Source organism: Apodemus sylvaticus, chromosome 5, assembly GCF_947179515.1.
Source record: "Apodemus sylvaticus chromosome 5, mApoSyl1.1, whole genome shotgun sequence".
NCBI classification, from domain to species: Eukaryota; Metazoa; Chordata; class Mammalia; order Rodentia; family Muridae; genus Apodemus; species Apodemus sylvaticus.
The window spans coordinates 39,648,051-39,664,998 of NC_067476.1; the positions used below are offsets into that span (position 1 = coordinate 39,648,051).

Sequence of the window (16,948 nt, forward strand, 5' to 3'; positions counted from 1 at the left end):
TACAGACAGCCTTGGAGAAAGACTGACAGCGTATGCAGTACTTGAAGAAAAGTGTGATTCTGTTTTCCCTCATTTATAGTGTGTATTTTGGGGTATACGCTTCATAGTAAATAAACTGGAACAATGTATTACTTATTTTATCAATGCATCAGGGTACGTGTCCCAGATTTTCTGGAACTCATGTGGCAGGATCAGAAGAGCATTCTGAGGCATGTGAGACACCTCAGAAGTTGCTGCGCTTTCCTGTCAATGAGGATGGTATGGGAAGTGAGTGAGTTAAGATATAACAAGGGCTTAAACCAGAGCCGGCCACACCGTAAGCCCTGTTACGCCGGGCGTGTCAACCACTGTAGTAGGCATGTTATTTCTTAAGGATACTCATTACTTCATTGCTCCTGAGGGGATAAGTGTTGCTCGTTCATAGATGTGTAGTGAACCAGTAGTTTTCTTTGAGGGCAGAGTCAGACAAAGGTATGAGGCCAGAGAGAAGATAGAAGTCAGGATTATGCTGCTTTACTCGCTCTCCTAGGAGTGGTCAGAAAGTGATGTTAGGTTCCCAGCAGGAGTTTTCAAAGTGTGTACAGTGAGAGAAAGGTATCCGTCAAGTCTGTGGTGAGCAGCCCCAGGCTCTGTTTACTCCACCTTGTGGGGCCCAGTCTAACCTGACAGCTTGATGGGACCTGGGCTCACATGCCTTATGTCCTTGGTGGAAGAGTGGTTCAGACAAGGTGGGTGATGAAGGTGTTTGTCAACAAAGGCTGGCTGGCATCTCTGCCAGGTAGATAGAACTGTGAGGGCTCTGGGCAGTGGTGGCGCAGGCCTTTAATCCCAGCACTTGGTAGGCAGAGGCAGGCTGATTTCTGAGTTTGAGGCCAGCCTGGTCTGCAGAGTGAGTTCCAGGACAGCCAGGACTATACAGAGAAACCCTGTCTCGAAAAACAAACAAACAAACAAAAAGAACTGTAAGTGCTTAGACAGTTTCAGCTTATCTTTTGACAGGGTGCAGGGGGGGATGTCAAACAATATTTAGAAATAACTTTAACATTTTGTTTTTATAATTTGAATATGTCACATCTGTGCCAGTGTCCACAGAGGCCAGAAGGCATCAGATCCTTTGAAGGTGGGAATTACAGGCAGTTGTGAGCTGCTCGCTGGGTTGATGGCAGTGGTAGTCACCTCAGGTCCTCTGGAAGAACTGCCAGTGCTATTGAGCCATCTCTCCAAACCACACTGTACAGAGGGGTTTTTTGTTTTGTTTGTTGTTGTTGTTGTTGTTGTTGTTGTTGTTTTTAAGTCTTCATATTTAAGATGTTGCCGTGGGGTGTGTGTGTGTGTGTCTGTGTCTGTGTATGCACACATATTCTCTAAAGTGGCGATGTTAATAACCTAAAAAGGAGTTTATGCTGTTGTTAGCCTGGAATCTTTTGCAACAGTATACTGTTTATTATGAGAGCCAACTTTCTCTCTCTCTGTGAGACAGGCCCTGTCCTTTGTGGTCTGCTTCTTGTGCACAAGGAAAATGGAATTCGCTGGCCTCTCCTTGGCCCACTGGTTTCCTTCAGGGCCTTAGTGACGGCTGAGCTGAGCCGGGAGTCCACTGCCCAGGGTTTGGGCAGTACATCAATCCCACTGGGCTTCAGGAGTCTCTGGACTCCGCTCTCAGTGCTCTGCTGAGTGGCCTGCGGACTGCCTTTCCTCAGTACAGTCTCCTGCCGATGAATCCCAACCTTTTCTAGCCTCTCTTCCAAGTGGTTAGCCAGGGCAAAGGGTGTAGCTCAGCATGAGAGTACTTCCCTAGGATGTGCAGGGTCCTGGATATGATGCCCAGGACCACAAAATAAAAATTCTTCTTTTGGAGAGTTCCAGCGGCTCAGGGCCTTCTTCTCTGATCCACTCTTCTTTGTCTCACCACCAGGACCTGGGGGTTTCCACCTGTCACATCCTGGACACCATGTAGAACCCTGTCTGTCCTTCAGTGAGAATTAAGCCTTCAACCTGTCTTGCCGCAAGGAGCCCAGGCTAGGCTCTTCCAAGGTCTCCTGATACCCTCAGGGTTTTTTGAGACAGGGTTTCTCTGTGTAGCCCTGGCTGTCCTGGAACTCACTCTGTAGACCAGGCTGATCTCGAACTCAGAAATCTGCCTGCCTCTGCCTCCCAAGTGCTAAGATTACAGGCGTGCGCCACCGTGCCTGGTATAGGACCTCATGCTGCAAGTTTGCTGTGCTGTCCCTTGTAACAAGAAAGGGGGTGATCTCAGTCCCTCTTCCTCCTCTTAGGATCTGAGATATTTGTTGAAGATCACATGATACTGAGGGAGAGCAACTGTAGAAAAAGCATTGATCACTCTGAGATGTACTTTCCTTAAGGACAGGTGATGCCAATAAAATAGCCAAGACCGGGAAACCAAGCAAGCACATCACCACCCCCTACCCACCCCACCCCCACCCCCTACCCATCCACCCCACCCCCAACCCCACCCTCCCATCTGGACATTCCATTCCCCTTTTATCTCGCCATCTTTTAGATGTTGGAGCAGCCTTGAAAACTTAACTCATTACACTCAGGAAAAGCACTCATAATTCCAAATACGGATTTAAAACAATTTGTTTTAATGGGACTGATTGTACTTTTATGCTTTTAACTTAGTAACAGAGTTACTATTAATAATGAATCCCCATAAATAAACAATAAACTCATCAATAAGTTAAAGCGTTCCTGTAAAGCATTAGCAGCCTCTGGTACATAGCAGACCTCCAGTGAATGTCAGCCTCCGGCCTCCGCTAACCTACAGCAGCGTTTCCACCATGGAAACGTTTCACACGCTTGCTCTGCTTACGTGCAAACTGTCCATTTCAAAACACAGCGAGGGCTGGCGTGATTCCAGGAAGGTGGAGGCATGGAGTGTCGCCGCTAGCACATGCAGAAATGTTGGAATCGTGATCTTGGTCTCTCACAAGTTGAAACAGACCCCACTCATACCGACTTTCTCTTGGATAGGCACAGGGCCATGGTCCTGAGCAGGGAGCAGGGAGGTCAGTGGGGGATCGAGTCTGCTGCAAGTGGAATTGAAATAGTAATTGCCCATTCACGCGTTCATTCATTCATTCATTCATTCATTCAGCAAATATTATCTGAGCACTTACCATGCACCCCACACTGCACTGTCCAGAAATGGAGAAGGTCAATTTGAGGTAGCTACACTACAAATGTTCCCGTATGTCGAAAGGGTTTATCTATAGAAAGAAACTAGAGAACTGTGTGTCCCGACTGCAGCAGCAAGGGCAGCCATAGAACCGCAGCAAGGGAGTCATTTGTCTGCTAACCCTTCAAGATCATTTCAAAAATTAAGCCATTCAGTCCTTTTGGTCTTAGATGTGAGAGACTACATGCTTAATTACCAGTTGCTGATACAGTGTGCTCTCCATAGTGTGCGGATAAAGCTCGCCTCCCAGCAGCTGGTCTGAGTGCACGCTGGCCAGCTCTTTCCCCTCTGCCGGGATCCCACTCTGGGCCGCTGGGACCCACGTGCATTAGTGGGCACGGTTCCTATCCTCAAGGTCACAAGCCAGCATTAGGTCAGCAGTGGGGCTGCACGAGTGGCCAGGTGACCTGCGGTTACAGGGCGCTGAGACTGCTCAGTCTGAGAGTGAGGAGTGTCTACCTGTAGCTGCTGGCGGGGGCGGGGGGGGGGGGGGGTGCTGGCCTCGGCTTTCCCATGCTCCTCTCTGCTTTTGCCTAGATGGTTTTAAGTTGTTTTTCCCCCCTCCACTGTTTTCCCCACCCCCATCCCCAGCTCTGGTATGCTTTTGTAGAAGTTAAACTTTAATTCTAAAACCAGAGCAGACCTTCCCGTACTGGTCCTTTCCCTGAACTGGTCATACCAAGTTTTCCATCTGCGGGTTATGAAACGAGGCAAGTTGATCTCTCTGCACCTTGCTGAGCCCGCCTGACAGTTGTTAGTTCCAAGGATCAGATTCGCAGACTTTAAAGTGCAGCTTTGTCTCCGTAGCCTGCGTCTTTTCTGCTGAAGCTCTTACGTTACCTACGTCTCTCCCCAGCAAATGTTTTGTGGGACTGGCTATTTAAAGATTCAGAGGAATTTAATGAGATATGAGCAATTCATCTTGGTTAAAGGGAAGATTCATTATCTCCAAATTACATAGATTTCACTGTTAAATCTCAGATATTTTGACAGCTTTTTCATTATCTTCCTATCAGTTTTTTCCCCTTTCCTGTAGAGTGATTTAGCAGTTTTATTTCCCCTGATAAGCAACATTCTTTTAATTTACCAAAATACATTGTATGAAATATACTTTGATAAAAATCTATGCAGACCAGAAAACTTTCCATTGGTGCTGGGGAGGGGTGTGTGTGTGTGTGTGTGTGTGTGTGTGTGTGTGTGACTCTCAGCAGTCCCAGCTGTGCCTAGACTCCTTCAAAGTATTTTCAAAGTATTTTGATCTCTCATTTCAGCCACAATCACAAGTTCATCGGAAAATGACGACCGGAGCGGCTCCAGCCTGGAATGGAGCAGAGACGGAAGCCTAAGGTTAGGGGTTCAGAAGGGAGTTCTTCATGACCGCAGGACAGATAACTGTTCCCCAGTGGCAGAAGAGGAGACTACTGGGTCGGCAGAGAGCGTGCTGCCCAAGGCGGAATCCTCAGCGGGAGATGGTCCGCTCCCCTATCCTCAGAGCTCCAGCTCGTTAATAATGCCACGGCCCAACTCAGTTGCAGGTAAGGCCTTGCCTCTCCCAAAGCCTCAGGGCCCAGTTCTGTTTCTTTACCCTGAAGATTGATCCAGACCCAAGCCAGCGGTGTGATCTTTTCCCATAGGCCTCAGTGGGAAGCACACACAGTCTGTGAGTGGTCCTTTCACTCTGTAGTGTGTTAACCCTGTGATTGGTAATGTTGGCCCTTTGTAGACGAGTGGGGTAAGTCCAGTGACTCCGCCCTTAGTGTTTCTTTTAAGCGTGTGTGAACTAGGACTTCTTAGTATATCTCAACATAACAGGCATTATTTAAAGTAAAGTTGATAACCAGATCAAAGGATTTCTAATTCAACTTTAAAACTTTGTTTTGTATAGTTGAAGCTCGTCACCGTTAGGAGGTCAAACGCTCCTGTACAGTTTAGCTGTCATGTATGGTAGTGGGAGCGAGAGCAAGCTGTGACAGCTACACACACACACATACACACACACACACACACACACACACACACACAAAAGCATGGACTGAGAGTTGGGCAGGCTCATGGCCCTTCTTCAAACAAGGACTATGGAAGGTGGGGGGAGCGGCCCCACTCTTGTTCATTTCGAAGGTCTTTCCTTTCTCTGCCCCTGCTCTCGGGATGGATTCTGAAGAGGTACTTGTTCAGGTAATTCTTTGTAACCAGAGTAGTGCTTAAAAATGGCCCCCTCGCTACTGTGCTAACCCTTTGTACATCAAAAAGATCTTTGTGTAATTTATGCTGCTCCTGCAGTGTGTGCTAGGTCATTCTGCCTGTTGTGGGGTGTTTTTTTTATGACAGAACTCTGAAGCAGCTGGTAAATAAATGGCCTTAATGGAAAAGTTGTGAGGTACAACTCTAATTCACTTTCAAAGGAAGCAAAGTGGCCTTGTTCCAGAAGAGGGATTTGGCCTGTCTGCCTGGGAGTAGTGGAGAGCATTATGCATACAGATTGATGATTCTTCCAAAAGTCCCTCCCTTCCACCCCCATCACTGACTTGAAACATAATACGTGGTACTCAAGATGTTTTAGGCTATAGTTACCTAGTTATGATGGCTGGCTCACATGTAGGGTAACCAATCTTTTTTAAAATTAGGACATACACTTTTTAGCGTGTTGACGGTACCAGCTCAGCTGGGAGGCGAAGTCTCCCATTAGAAGCTCTTCGCGTTTTCTCTGGCTGTGCAAAGCGACGGAGGGTGTGAGCTGATGTTTTCAGAGACTGTTTGGATGGAGGAGCAGAGCAGTCTGGTTTCTGCTGGGCTCACCTGTTATCATCGCTGGTGTGTGTCCTTGAGGTAGATCTCCTTTTGAAGCCGTGGGATTTACCTCTGGGTTGGCGCAGACTCCTCGACCTAATGGCTTTGCTCTTGCGTTGCTTGGTAAACCAGGTACAGACACGGGCCGCTGTCGTACCTTGTGCTTCTGTTAACAAGCGAAGAGTCTGGTAGATTCTTCACGGCCCTCCTTCCTGCCGCCCAAACTGAACGTCAGCTGAGGGATGAACCTCAGTATGTTTCAGGGTTGTGGAAAAGAGTACTGTGCAGTTGCATGAACTGAACTCAGCATTGCTTAGCCAGCGGGTAGGAGGCAGGCTGACAGAGAACACCCAGTGTCGGTATTGAAATCAAGTGCGATGGGCCACGTCGTAAGATCTTGTGAAAGTACATGCATGTCACCATTCATGTAAGCACAGAGAACACGTGGTAGGAGAGCTGGCCCATGGGTTAGAGGGAGAGATGAACCAGGCCTCTGTGATAGCTGTCCACAGGGGACCTGGGCCTGTGGTGAGGGACAGAGGTCCTCTCTAGGTCATCCTGTTACTCAGCCTCCTGAAGAGAAGTGTACAGAACAAGGAGTTGCCTTTTTTTTTTTTTTTAAATCAAAGATTAAAACTAAGTTGGCTGGGATTAAAGAATGAGAAGGTGTTTTTCAGAATTGGATTAATTTGAAGTGTTGCCTATTACATCAAAACGAATGGCATGAACCTTTTTTTTTTCTCCACTAAAAATTAAGCCTCAAAGCATTTAAAATTGTATCTTGGCCAGTCTAGAAGTTGGTCAATAGGTTTTACTATATTGAAAATAATTTGTGTGTGTGTGTGTGTGTGTGTGTGTGTGTGTGTGTAGGTATTTTGCCTCTGTGTAGTTCTGTGCACCATGTGTGTGTGTCAAGTGTCTGTGGAGGGCACAAAGGGCTTTGAGGTCCCTTGGAACTGGAGTTACAGACAGTTGTGAGCCACCGTGTGGTTGCTGGGAATTGAACCCGGAGCTTTGGAGGAGCAGCCAGTACTCTTCACCACTGAACCATCTCTCTAGCTCGTGGGGTTTTTCTGTCTTTGACTACTTGTCTAATCTTTTGAAACGATTTCTGAGTGGATCAGAGACCACTGTGTGGCATTCTCCAGAAAACCAACGAACACAATAACCAAGTGAGTTCCAGTTTTCTTGAAACACTAAGTAGTGATTGCCCAAGACTTACTGGCATTTTGCCTTTGGTAGGTTAGCCCACAATTTAGGGTGTTAGCACACGCTGCTCCTTACCTAGCTAGAGTAAACTCCCTTAAGCAGTTTCCTATGGGGTGCGTAGAAATGAGCTCCTCTCAGAGATGAAAAGCACCGGCCCACATGCGTGGTTCCTGTGTGCCTGTGTGCATGGCCCAGTCACAGGGGTGTTAGCAGTGGGTTTTCTACAGGATGAGATTATTGCTTTCTTTCTTTTTTTTTTTTATTAGATATATTCCTTATTTACATTTCAAATGATTTCCCCTTTCCTGGATCTCCCCTCCCCATAAATCCCGTAAGCCCTCTCCCCTTCTCCCCCCCCCCCCCCATTTCCCAATCAACCCCTTCCTTCTTCCCTGTCCTGGCATTCCCCTACACTGCTGCACTGAGCCTTTCCAGGGCCAGGGACCACTTCTTCCTTCTTCTTGGGCATCATTTGATATGTGAATTGTTTCTTGGGTCTTCCGAGCTTCTGGGCTAATATCCACTTATCAGTGAGTGCGTACCATGTGTGTTCTTTTGTGGTTGTCACTTAGGATGACATTCTCCAATTCCACCCACTTGCCTAAGAATTTCATGAACTCATTGTTTTTAATAGCTGAGTAGTATTCCATAGTGTAAATATACCACGTTTTTTGGTATCCATTCCTCCGCTGAGGGACTTCTGGGTTCTTTCCAGCTTCTGGCTATTATAAATAGAGCTGCTATGAATATAGTGGAACATGTGTCCTTATTGCATGCTGGGGGATCCCCTGGGTATATGCCCAGGAGTGGTATAGTAGGGTCCTCCGGTAGTATCATGCCCAGTTTTCTGAGGAACCGCCAGACTGATTTCCAGAGTGGTTGTACCAGCTTGCAATCCCACCAATAGTGGAGGAGTATTCCTCTCTCTATAATCACATCCTAGTATGAGATTATTTAACCTCTGATTTCTCTTGGCCCAGAATGGTTTTTTAGCATCTTAGAATTTTTTTTTTTTTAAGCATTTATTGTGTAGACTGACCAGAGCCTGGCTCTTGTGGCTAAGGCCCAAAAATCTATGGAAGGGTGCAGAATGGCCTCATCACTTGGAGGGGAGTGCCTGAGCATGTGACTGACCGCAGGTGTCCTGGTGACTTCAAGCATGCCCTGGGTAGAGCTAGCTGCAGCCAGTGCTTCCTGCCAGGCTGAAGCTCTTGACTCTTGCATGTGTTTATCATTTGAAAGAGCCTCGCCTGTAGCCTCCATCCAGCAGGATTTCACAATCCCTTGCCGCAGCAGTCTAGTGATGCGATTCACGGGCCTGTCCCCATGCCAGCTCTTGAAGTGTCCCTGTGTCCATGTCACACACACAAGGGCTCTCTCCAACCCCACCAGTACTTTGATTTCAATGTCTTTTATAATCTTTTTTTTTGGCTTTTCAGTCGTCACAAAATTACAAAGTGAATGTCATGTTCTGAGGGATGAGGGAAAGGGGAAACAGAAGCCTTTGAAACTCAGTGTGTCTTTGTATTCCCTAGAAGCAAAGCCCCTGCTCTGAAGGGAACCATGGGCTATGACTGTGATGGCACCTTCCGCCTGAGCCCCAAAGGAACTGGGATCCTAGGCCTCAGGCATGAACCCAGGATTGGGTTTTAAGTTGTGTTTCTGTCTGGAGCCTGGAGGGCTGGGGGTGGTGGTCTTGAAGTCGCTGCAGGAAGTTTCCCCTCTGTGTATGATCTGATCAGTAGAGAAGCTCGAGGCTACCATCGGATTAACCTGCCAATCTGAAAATCCTGCCTGAGGAAATGACTCCCTTCATTCTCTTGATTATTTTTATGAGGCAGGGCCTCTCGTGGTCCAAGTTAACCTCAAATTGTTGGGGGTATCCTATCCTTGCTCAAACTTCCCATCCACCCATGTCTATCACCTCAGTGCTAGTGTCACAGGGATACACTACACACCAGCTTGACTGAATGTTTCAGATGTGGGAGACATCTATCGTCTCTGACCAGGAGCAGAACACCTACTTATATCTGCACAGTATGTGATTCGGCAGTGGACAGGCCCCAGAAAGATGCAGAGACAGCTGCTCGCTGCCTGGGAGAGACAGCTGCTCGCTGCCTGGGAGAGACAGCGGGTAGAACTCTTGCTTGGCTGGTTTTGGAGGCTATGCAAGAGGGGGCTGGTCAGGCCTCAGGCTCTCCTCAACCTTCCGTGCTTGTCGAATGAAAGAATGAAGAGTGTTGTGGACAGCTAGAGGGTGAACAGGAAGGTGAAGGGGGTGCGAAGGGTTCAGGATAGCTGCTGATCCGGGGAGCTCAGTGCTGCTAACGGCCTGTGAGAGTTTTCAGAGTCTCACTGCCTCCTTGGACGCCTGTGCCTTGCATCCTGGTTCTCCTAGGGACTTCCAAAGACTTAGCCTTTAGAATGGAACTTCTCCTGGAATTACTACTTGTTCTTAATGACCCTAATGCTATTTAATAGATACCTGTATGCTGTGACCCTTACTGTCTTGGTCAGAAATAAACATGATAATACAGATTAAAAAATATGTATAACATAGATAATATTATATATAATGTTGTATAATGTATGACATGATATGTTTTATTATATTTAATGATAATATAAATTATTACATATGCATATATTTTGGGTTCTTTTTGGTTTTGTTTATTTTGTTTTTGAGACAAGGTCTCAATGTGTAGCCTTTCCTAGCCTGAAACGCTCTATGTAGACCAGATTATCCTGGAATTTATGATGATCCACCTGCCTCTGTCTTCCAAGTACTAGGATTAAAGATGTGCACCATCATGCCTGGCTTCATATACACACATATTTTATACACACACACACATATGTATTTGAAGAATATATTCTAGCCAAGACCTAGCCTTTCATGTTCTAAGTGCTGTGGAATTGCACATGCAGGATCTCCTTATGTAGTTAGCATGGCTGGAATTCCAAGCAGCACAGAGCTTCCCAGAGCTGCAGAGAGGAATAGCTTGATGTCATCCATGTATTAGCGACAGGTTCTGGTCTGTTGCAAGACACTGGTTGTCAAAGGGATATTTTTGTTTTGTTTTGTTTTTTTCCATTAAAAAAATTATAGTGAAGTCAGTTTCTTTCCAGGAATAATGGTGAATTTTGGCAACCAGATCAGCATAACATTAAGAATGAGTAGTCTTAATTGTTTCCATTTTTCAAGTTAATAGCCCCGCCGGAAATGTGAGCTGGCGCAAATAATTATCCAAAGGTAGATTTCATTGAACGAGGAGCTGAGCTGCTTAGTAATTTAGTAATTTATAACTTCAGTAGTGTTAGGTGTAGCATTAAACTCGGTTCTGCTTTCATATTGCAGCCACAAGTTCTACCAAATTGGAAGACTTGAGTTATCTAGATGGACAGAGAAATGCTCCTCTCCGGACGTCAATTAGATTGCCCTGGCACAATACGGCTGGAGGTAGGGAACCGGAAGCTAAAGGTACTTCTTCTGGCGTCCCATGTCACGCTGATGAGCTTGTCCACTGGACGCTGAAACCAGTAACCAGCCTTCCAGCTGTGCTGCAAGTGTGATGTGAAGTGTGTTTGTGCTGTTCTTTAAAAATAATGGGATCTGAAAGGCCTGCTGGGAGCCAGCTCTGAGAACTTGGGGCTTCTTGCTTAAAGCATGTAATTAAATTAACATTTCTGAAATGGAAAAACAATTCTGTGATAAGATAGTTGCCATGCCACTCACCAAGCATTTCTGGTTTGTTTTCAGTGCCTTAGACCCTATCAGCTACATCCTATGGCTGTGTGTCATGCACAGCTGTGTGTCATGCACACACCCTGCCTTGTATCATGTGGGCAAAGCACCCTTGCATTCAGAGAGGGCTGTGCTCTCCAGTCTGGGAATCTCTGTTTGGATTTCATCTGAGCAGGAGCGTAAGAAACCAGTCTTCCATGTGCTTTCAGATAGACGAGCCCCACATGATTGGGGCTTTTGCTTTGCTTTCTGAAAATAATTTGGAAGTGAAAGGATTGGGCAGTCATTGTAACAGGATACCTGGGGTGGGGGATGAATAAAGACAAATTTATAGAACCAAGTTAGACATATGTTTCTTTTTATCCTAAATGACACCACCTTCCCCTAACGATGTTTATTTGTTTGTTTGTTTGTTTGTTTGTTTGTTGTTTGTCTTGAAGCACGATTTGCTCCCTACAAACCACAGGAGATTTTGCTGAAGCCCCTGCTGTTTGAAGTGCCAAGCATCACGACTGACTCTGTGTTTGTGGGAAGGGATTGGCTCTTTCAGCAGATAGAGGAAAGCTGTAGGAACCCAGAACTGGCAGAACACAGAGGAGCCGTGGTCGTGGGCAGTGTCGGGTTTGGGAAGACAGCCATCGTTTCCAAGCTGGTGGCTCTGAGCTGTCATGGGAGCCGCATGAGACAGATCGCGTCCAGCAGTCCTAATTCCTCGCCCAAAAGTACGTGCGTGCTTGCTGCTTATCTGGCTTGTTATATCAATGCACAGTAGATGGAGGGAACTGCTGTTTGGATAAGCAGGAACTAGCTTTTCTGTGAGTTGTTCCTCCTACTGTGTTGGGTCTAAGTTCATAGTTAAGTGAACTGTCTGGATACTTCTAGTCCTGGAAGTGTGAGGAGATGTTTTGTTTTGGGGAGAGACAGAGACAGACAGACAGAGTGAGTATGAGTCTCCCATTGTTGTGAGGTGTATTAGCTACAGTCTGGGCTTTTGTATTCTTTTTTTTGTTTTGTTTTGGTTTGGTTTGGTTTTTTCAAGACAGGGTTTCTCTGTATAGCCCTGGCTGTCCTGGAACTCACTCTGTAGACCAGGCTGGCCTCGAACTCAGAAATCTGCCTGCCTCTGCCTCTCGAGTGCTGGGATATTACAGCCGTACGCCACCACTGCCCGGCTTGTATTCTTATAACGTGGAGCCCTTGTCTCCCTCTTTCCATAAAGGGGGTTTGCATGAAAGACTCCGTTACTACAGAGGGTTTTGATCAAGTGACCAGGGGAAATTTGGATCTCAAAACCAAGTGCTCAGACTACAGGAAAAACAAGGCAGATATATAGTCTAATGCATTTTTTTCTTTCTTTTTTGGTGTGTGTGTGTCTGTGCGAGCGTATGTGTTTAGCTTACCTCCCTTTATCCTATGCAGAATTCTTTTATATCCTGTTTACCACAGCCTTTTCTTCTCTGCTGGCTTTACCAAAAAATAGGAAGACTAATTTAAATGGGAGACAGACTAGCTAAACATTGGCGTTCTCACCGTGTCCCAGGCCTCTTCGCATCCCAGGCATCCTTTGAACCTGAGATCCTCTTACCACAGCCCCTGCCCCGAGTGCTGAGATCCACCAAGGATCTCATGCTGCGCTCACCACCAGGCCTGGCTTCCCTGACTGTTCCATGTGCAGTGAACCTGTTACAGAAAATATCTTGAAATATAAACAAGAACAAGAGAGTTATGTGAGGTTTTTTTGTTTTGTTTCATTTTTGCTTTTTTGAGGCAGGGTTTTTCTGCCCTGGCCTTCCCGGAACCCACTTTGCGGAACAGGCTGGCCTCAAACTCAGAGATTTGCATGCTTCTGCCTCCTGAATACCAAGATTAAAGATGTGTGCCACCACTGCCCCCCTACAGATTTTTCACAATTTGTAACATCAGTGAGGTGATGTTACAAGGAGATGTAGATATGACCTAGAAGAGATGTGACCTGGGAAGTCATCTCTCCAGGGAAGGAGATGGCGTAGGAGTTGGGATGCTCATTCCAGACCTCAGTTTGAGTTACACTAGCTCATTACTATTTCGATTTGTCTGGGACTAATTGGGAAGTCTATTCTACACTCATTCTAGCGCATGCTGATGTCCAATCTGTGGCTCTCTCTCCAGCCTCAGATCCTGCCCAGGATTTTCCTGGCACTCCATTACTTTCACCAAGTCCTTCCACAAGTGCTCTCGGTGTGACCAGAACACCTGCTGGGCCTGGCACTGCTGACAGTCAGAGGCCCAGAGAAGATGCAGTGAAATACCTCGCTTCTAAGGTAACCCGCTCTGGATTCACCGGGCCCTCCAGATAGAGATGTGCATGTGCGTGCGGTGTTGGAAAATGAGTTTGAAAGGGGGTTTTAAAGCAGAAACAACTCCTTGGTGCTGAAGTGTAGTGTAGCTCTTGATAAAGTATGATTGAGTGCTCTAAATAAAAGGCTCTCATGAGAATAAGTCCTAAAGACAACCGCAGAAGGTTTTTGTTCTTCTGAACCGAGCTCAGAGTTCCCTGAGGCAGCAGGAGGAGAAACCTTGTACTTACCTCACATCCGAGGGCACGGGAACACGCCCTTCCTTTTGCCACGTAAGCAGGAGATAAGAGAAGCTTTCAGCTTGGCCCAGACCACTTCTGCCTGCACCCTGTGGTCCTGTGCATCCTCTGCACCCCTCTGTCAGAGCTTTCTGGGGAGGTTGTCAAAGAACCTCGACTGACATTGTCTCTAAGTGCATGATCATCAAAGATTTTCTGAACTCCTCCTCCTGCTCTGTCCAATACTGGCTCATGGGCCACCTTTCTGCATGAAAGCAGTCGTATTTCTTACCTTAATGAGCTGTCACTCAGCCCAGCCCCCTCCCACTGTCACCTGCCCCCAGAAGACAGCTGCTTGTGGCCCAGAGAGTCCCCATCTGACTACTGATTCAGAGCAGCCCTCTGGTCTTGAAGGGACGATCTGAGATGAAAGATGCCGGCCTTAAAGCTACCCTTGTATGGTGGTCTTTCTAACACTGTGACTGTGACCCTAAATAAGAGGCTCATCTTAGAACATGCATGCACACATCACCCCACAAGTTACAGAAGCAAAGGTGTCGCTGCATTGTCTCTAGCCTATGATTTAAATTAACTTTATTCAAACTTTAAAAAAATCACAGTTGGATTTTGTTGCCTGCTTTGGGTTAGCAGGATGCTATCATCAAACATTGTTCAAGACAGTGTGGTACCGGGTGGCTTACGATGACTGCCATGGGTTTGGGGGCCACATGTAGGCTTCTGCTCATCTCTGTGTATGTGGAAGTTGAAGGGCGGTGATGGTAGATTTAATCTACACTGGAAAATACAGTTCTAAATTACCCTAAGACAGTGGGTCACGGCAAGCCTCTATTTCCAGACAGTAGCAGATACAGTTATGAAGTAGCAATGAAAATAATTGTATGGTGGTGGTGGGGTCAGCACAACACAGCCACTGTACAAAAGGTCCACAGTGTTAGGAAGGCTGAGAAGCGCCGCCCTTAGAAAAGCTGCCTTGTACATACTCCTGACGCCTGCTAAGAGGCTGCCTTAGGATGCCATGGAACTGCATTGTCATGTCGACATGGTTTACCCTGCATCCGTGGCCTCCATGACGCACTGAAGCCAGTGGTCTGTGGCCTGCTGCTGCAGAAGCCTCAGAGTTGCCTGAGCTGGCCGGTGGGGACTCGGGCCCTCTAGAAAGCACAGTGCGCACCGCACCTCTCGCTCTCGCTCTTGCTTGGATCCTCCTTTGCCGAGTGGTAGGGCTTTTATTTCTGTAAAGCACACCCCTGTTCCCAGGAGCTCCGGCACTGGCACTGTTTGGGCAGAGGTGGGAGAGGTATCTAACAGACATCCTGCTGCTGCTGCCAGTCTGTGTGAGGGAGGGAACCTGCAGCTTGTAGGCAGGTCCTCCCTCCCTCCCTTCCTCCCTTCCTCCCTCCCTCCCTCCCTCCCTCCTTCCCTCCCTTCCTCCTTCCCTCATGCCCCTTCAACAGGCACATATCTGGTAATTGCTTCGCTCTCCCTTGAATGTCTCCATAACATCCCTTCAAGTGTGGAGGGGGCGGGGTGAGAGCCCCTTCTACCAGGAGGGAGTCGCTGTGACTTTACAGCTTGGGTTCCTAGCCACCAACTTGATCCTGTGCTTTCTGGATCAGCAGAGGGTTCCCTCAGGGTGCCGCTGTTCTTGAGAATGGAAATTCAGGGCAGATGGCAGCCTTGGGAACACGGCTTGCTTGGAAGCGCTCTAAGCCAGGCTAGGCATTAGGTTTTATAAATGACTTTCACTAATCTACATTCAATACAGAGTACAGTTGTCCTGAATTTTTTGTTAATCAAGATGGATTTGTGCCTGCAACTGAAACTCTGCTGAGAACTTAGCAAATCACACCAAGGAAGAACAGAATAAGTGTATCAATTAAGCTACTCAGGGACCCAGTCTTAGGGAATAGACACTCGTGTCTTATCTCAGGAAGAATCCGCTGCGTTCCTGTTTGAGTTCATGGAAGGGGCTGTGGAGAGGGTGGGACAGTGCTGCTAATGTCTCCGCTTCTCCACAGGTGGTGGCCTACCATTACTGTCAGGCTGACAACACTTACACGTGTCTGGTACCCGAGTTCGTGCACAGCGTCGCAGCCCTGCTGTGCCGGTCCCACCAGCTGGCTGCCTACAGAGACCTTCTGGTCAAGGAGCCCCAGCTGCAGAGTATGCTGAGCCTCCGCTCCTGTGTGCAGGATCCCGTGGCTGCTTTCAAGAGGGGTGTCCTGGAGCCACTGACAAGCCTTAGACACGGTATCTACCAGAAGCCTTGGGGAAACGCCGATGCCCACGTGGTCCTCAGAAGGGTGGTCAGCTTAGCCCTGGGGTGGCAGGCACAGGACACAGATGACTCGATACACATCTGATCCCACCACATCCTCTGGGGATGGATGCGTTTCTGATGCTGTGTCTCTGGTGTGGAAGCCTTGTAACTGGAGGGAAGAGTAGACTTACTGTCCTACCAAGGTTTGACACTTGGTCTGTGACATAACGGAACCAGGAGAGCTCATGAATACCTATCGTGCATGGACGCGGGTGCTTAACTGAGAGCAGAGCTGTAAGACTGCCTTCTGAAGGATCTTCAATAAAGGGCAGAACTTTTGGGAGTGGCAACATGTCAAAACAAAACAGGAAACAGTGTGGGCCTTCAGAGGCAGGAAACTGGGAGGGAGGGATCCATGGGAAAATTGATGCTAGTGGGAAGTAGTTCGTAAGCTTTGATACCCAGCCTTGTCTGCTTCTCCAGCGGCTGGGAGGGACCCTGCACTCTGTTTCTCTTCTGGTAGGAAGTCTTCTCCTGGCTGTAAGCTAAAAGGGTGGGCAGGGGGCTGCCTGGACTTATGTCCTTGTTTTTTCCACCACTGTTGTCCACATTTCAAGGAAGCATAATCTGGTGTCCCACATAACAGTAATCCGTGTAGGTAATACACACACTGAAGAATCTACCCTCCAGGCCGCAGGGAAACCAGTGCGTTGTTGGGAATCTTCCGACATGTTCTCCTCCCTTCCTCCCCCCCACCCCCGACCCAACCCCGATTAGATGAGTTGAAATCTAAACCTAAGACCATTTCTAGGAGTTTACATGTAATTTTTCCTCCCCCTCACCCCCGCCCTTTCCCCTTCCCAGGTAGGAGTGTCAGTGACATCATTGATCCATAAGGTTTCTATCCCTGTAATCCCAGCACTCTGGGAGGCAGAGGCAGAGACAGGTAGATTTCTGAGTTCAAGGCCAGCCTGGTCTACAGAGTGAGTTCCAGGATAGCCAGGGCTATACAGAGAAACCCTGTCTTGAAAAAAACCAAATCCAAAACACCAAAAAAAAAAAAAAAAAAAAGGTTTCTATCCCTTACCTTGCTCCTTTGTGAGTTACCCGTCTACAAAGCACCTTCTGCTAGAAGATACTAGAAAGAGGGCCTGAGACGGCTGTCATGTT

General features: G+C 47.4%; 1 protein-coding gene across 2 annotated transcripts in view; it reads left to right on the top strand.

Annotated features, from left to right (window-relative positions):
* Positions 1–16,948, top strand: part of Tanc1 (tetratricopeptide repeat, ankyrin repeat and coiled-coil containing 1) — a 236,520-nt gene that overhangs the window by 172,082 nt on the left and 47,490 nt on the right. For both annotated transcript variants that reach the window (XM_052182540.1, XM_052182541.1), the window contains exons 8-12: positions 4,474–4,737; positions 10,557–10,658; positions 11,384–11,665; positions 13,092–13,243; positions 15,537–15,768. In XM_052182540.1, coding sequence (XP_052038500.1) covers positions 4,474–4,737; positions 10,557–10,658; positions 11,384–11,665; positions 13,092–13,243; positions 15,537–15,768 — 1,032 coding nt within the window. The remainder of the gene's footprint in view (positions 1–4,473; positions 4,738–10,556; positions 10,659–11,383; positions 11,666–13,091; positions 13,244–15,536; positions 15,769–16,948) is intronic.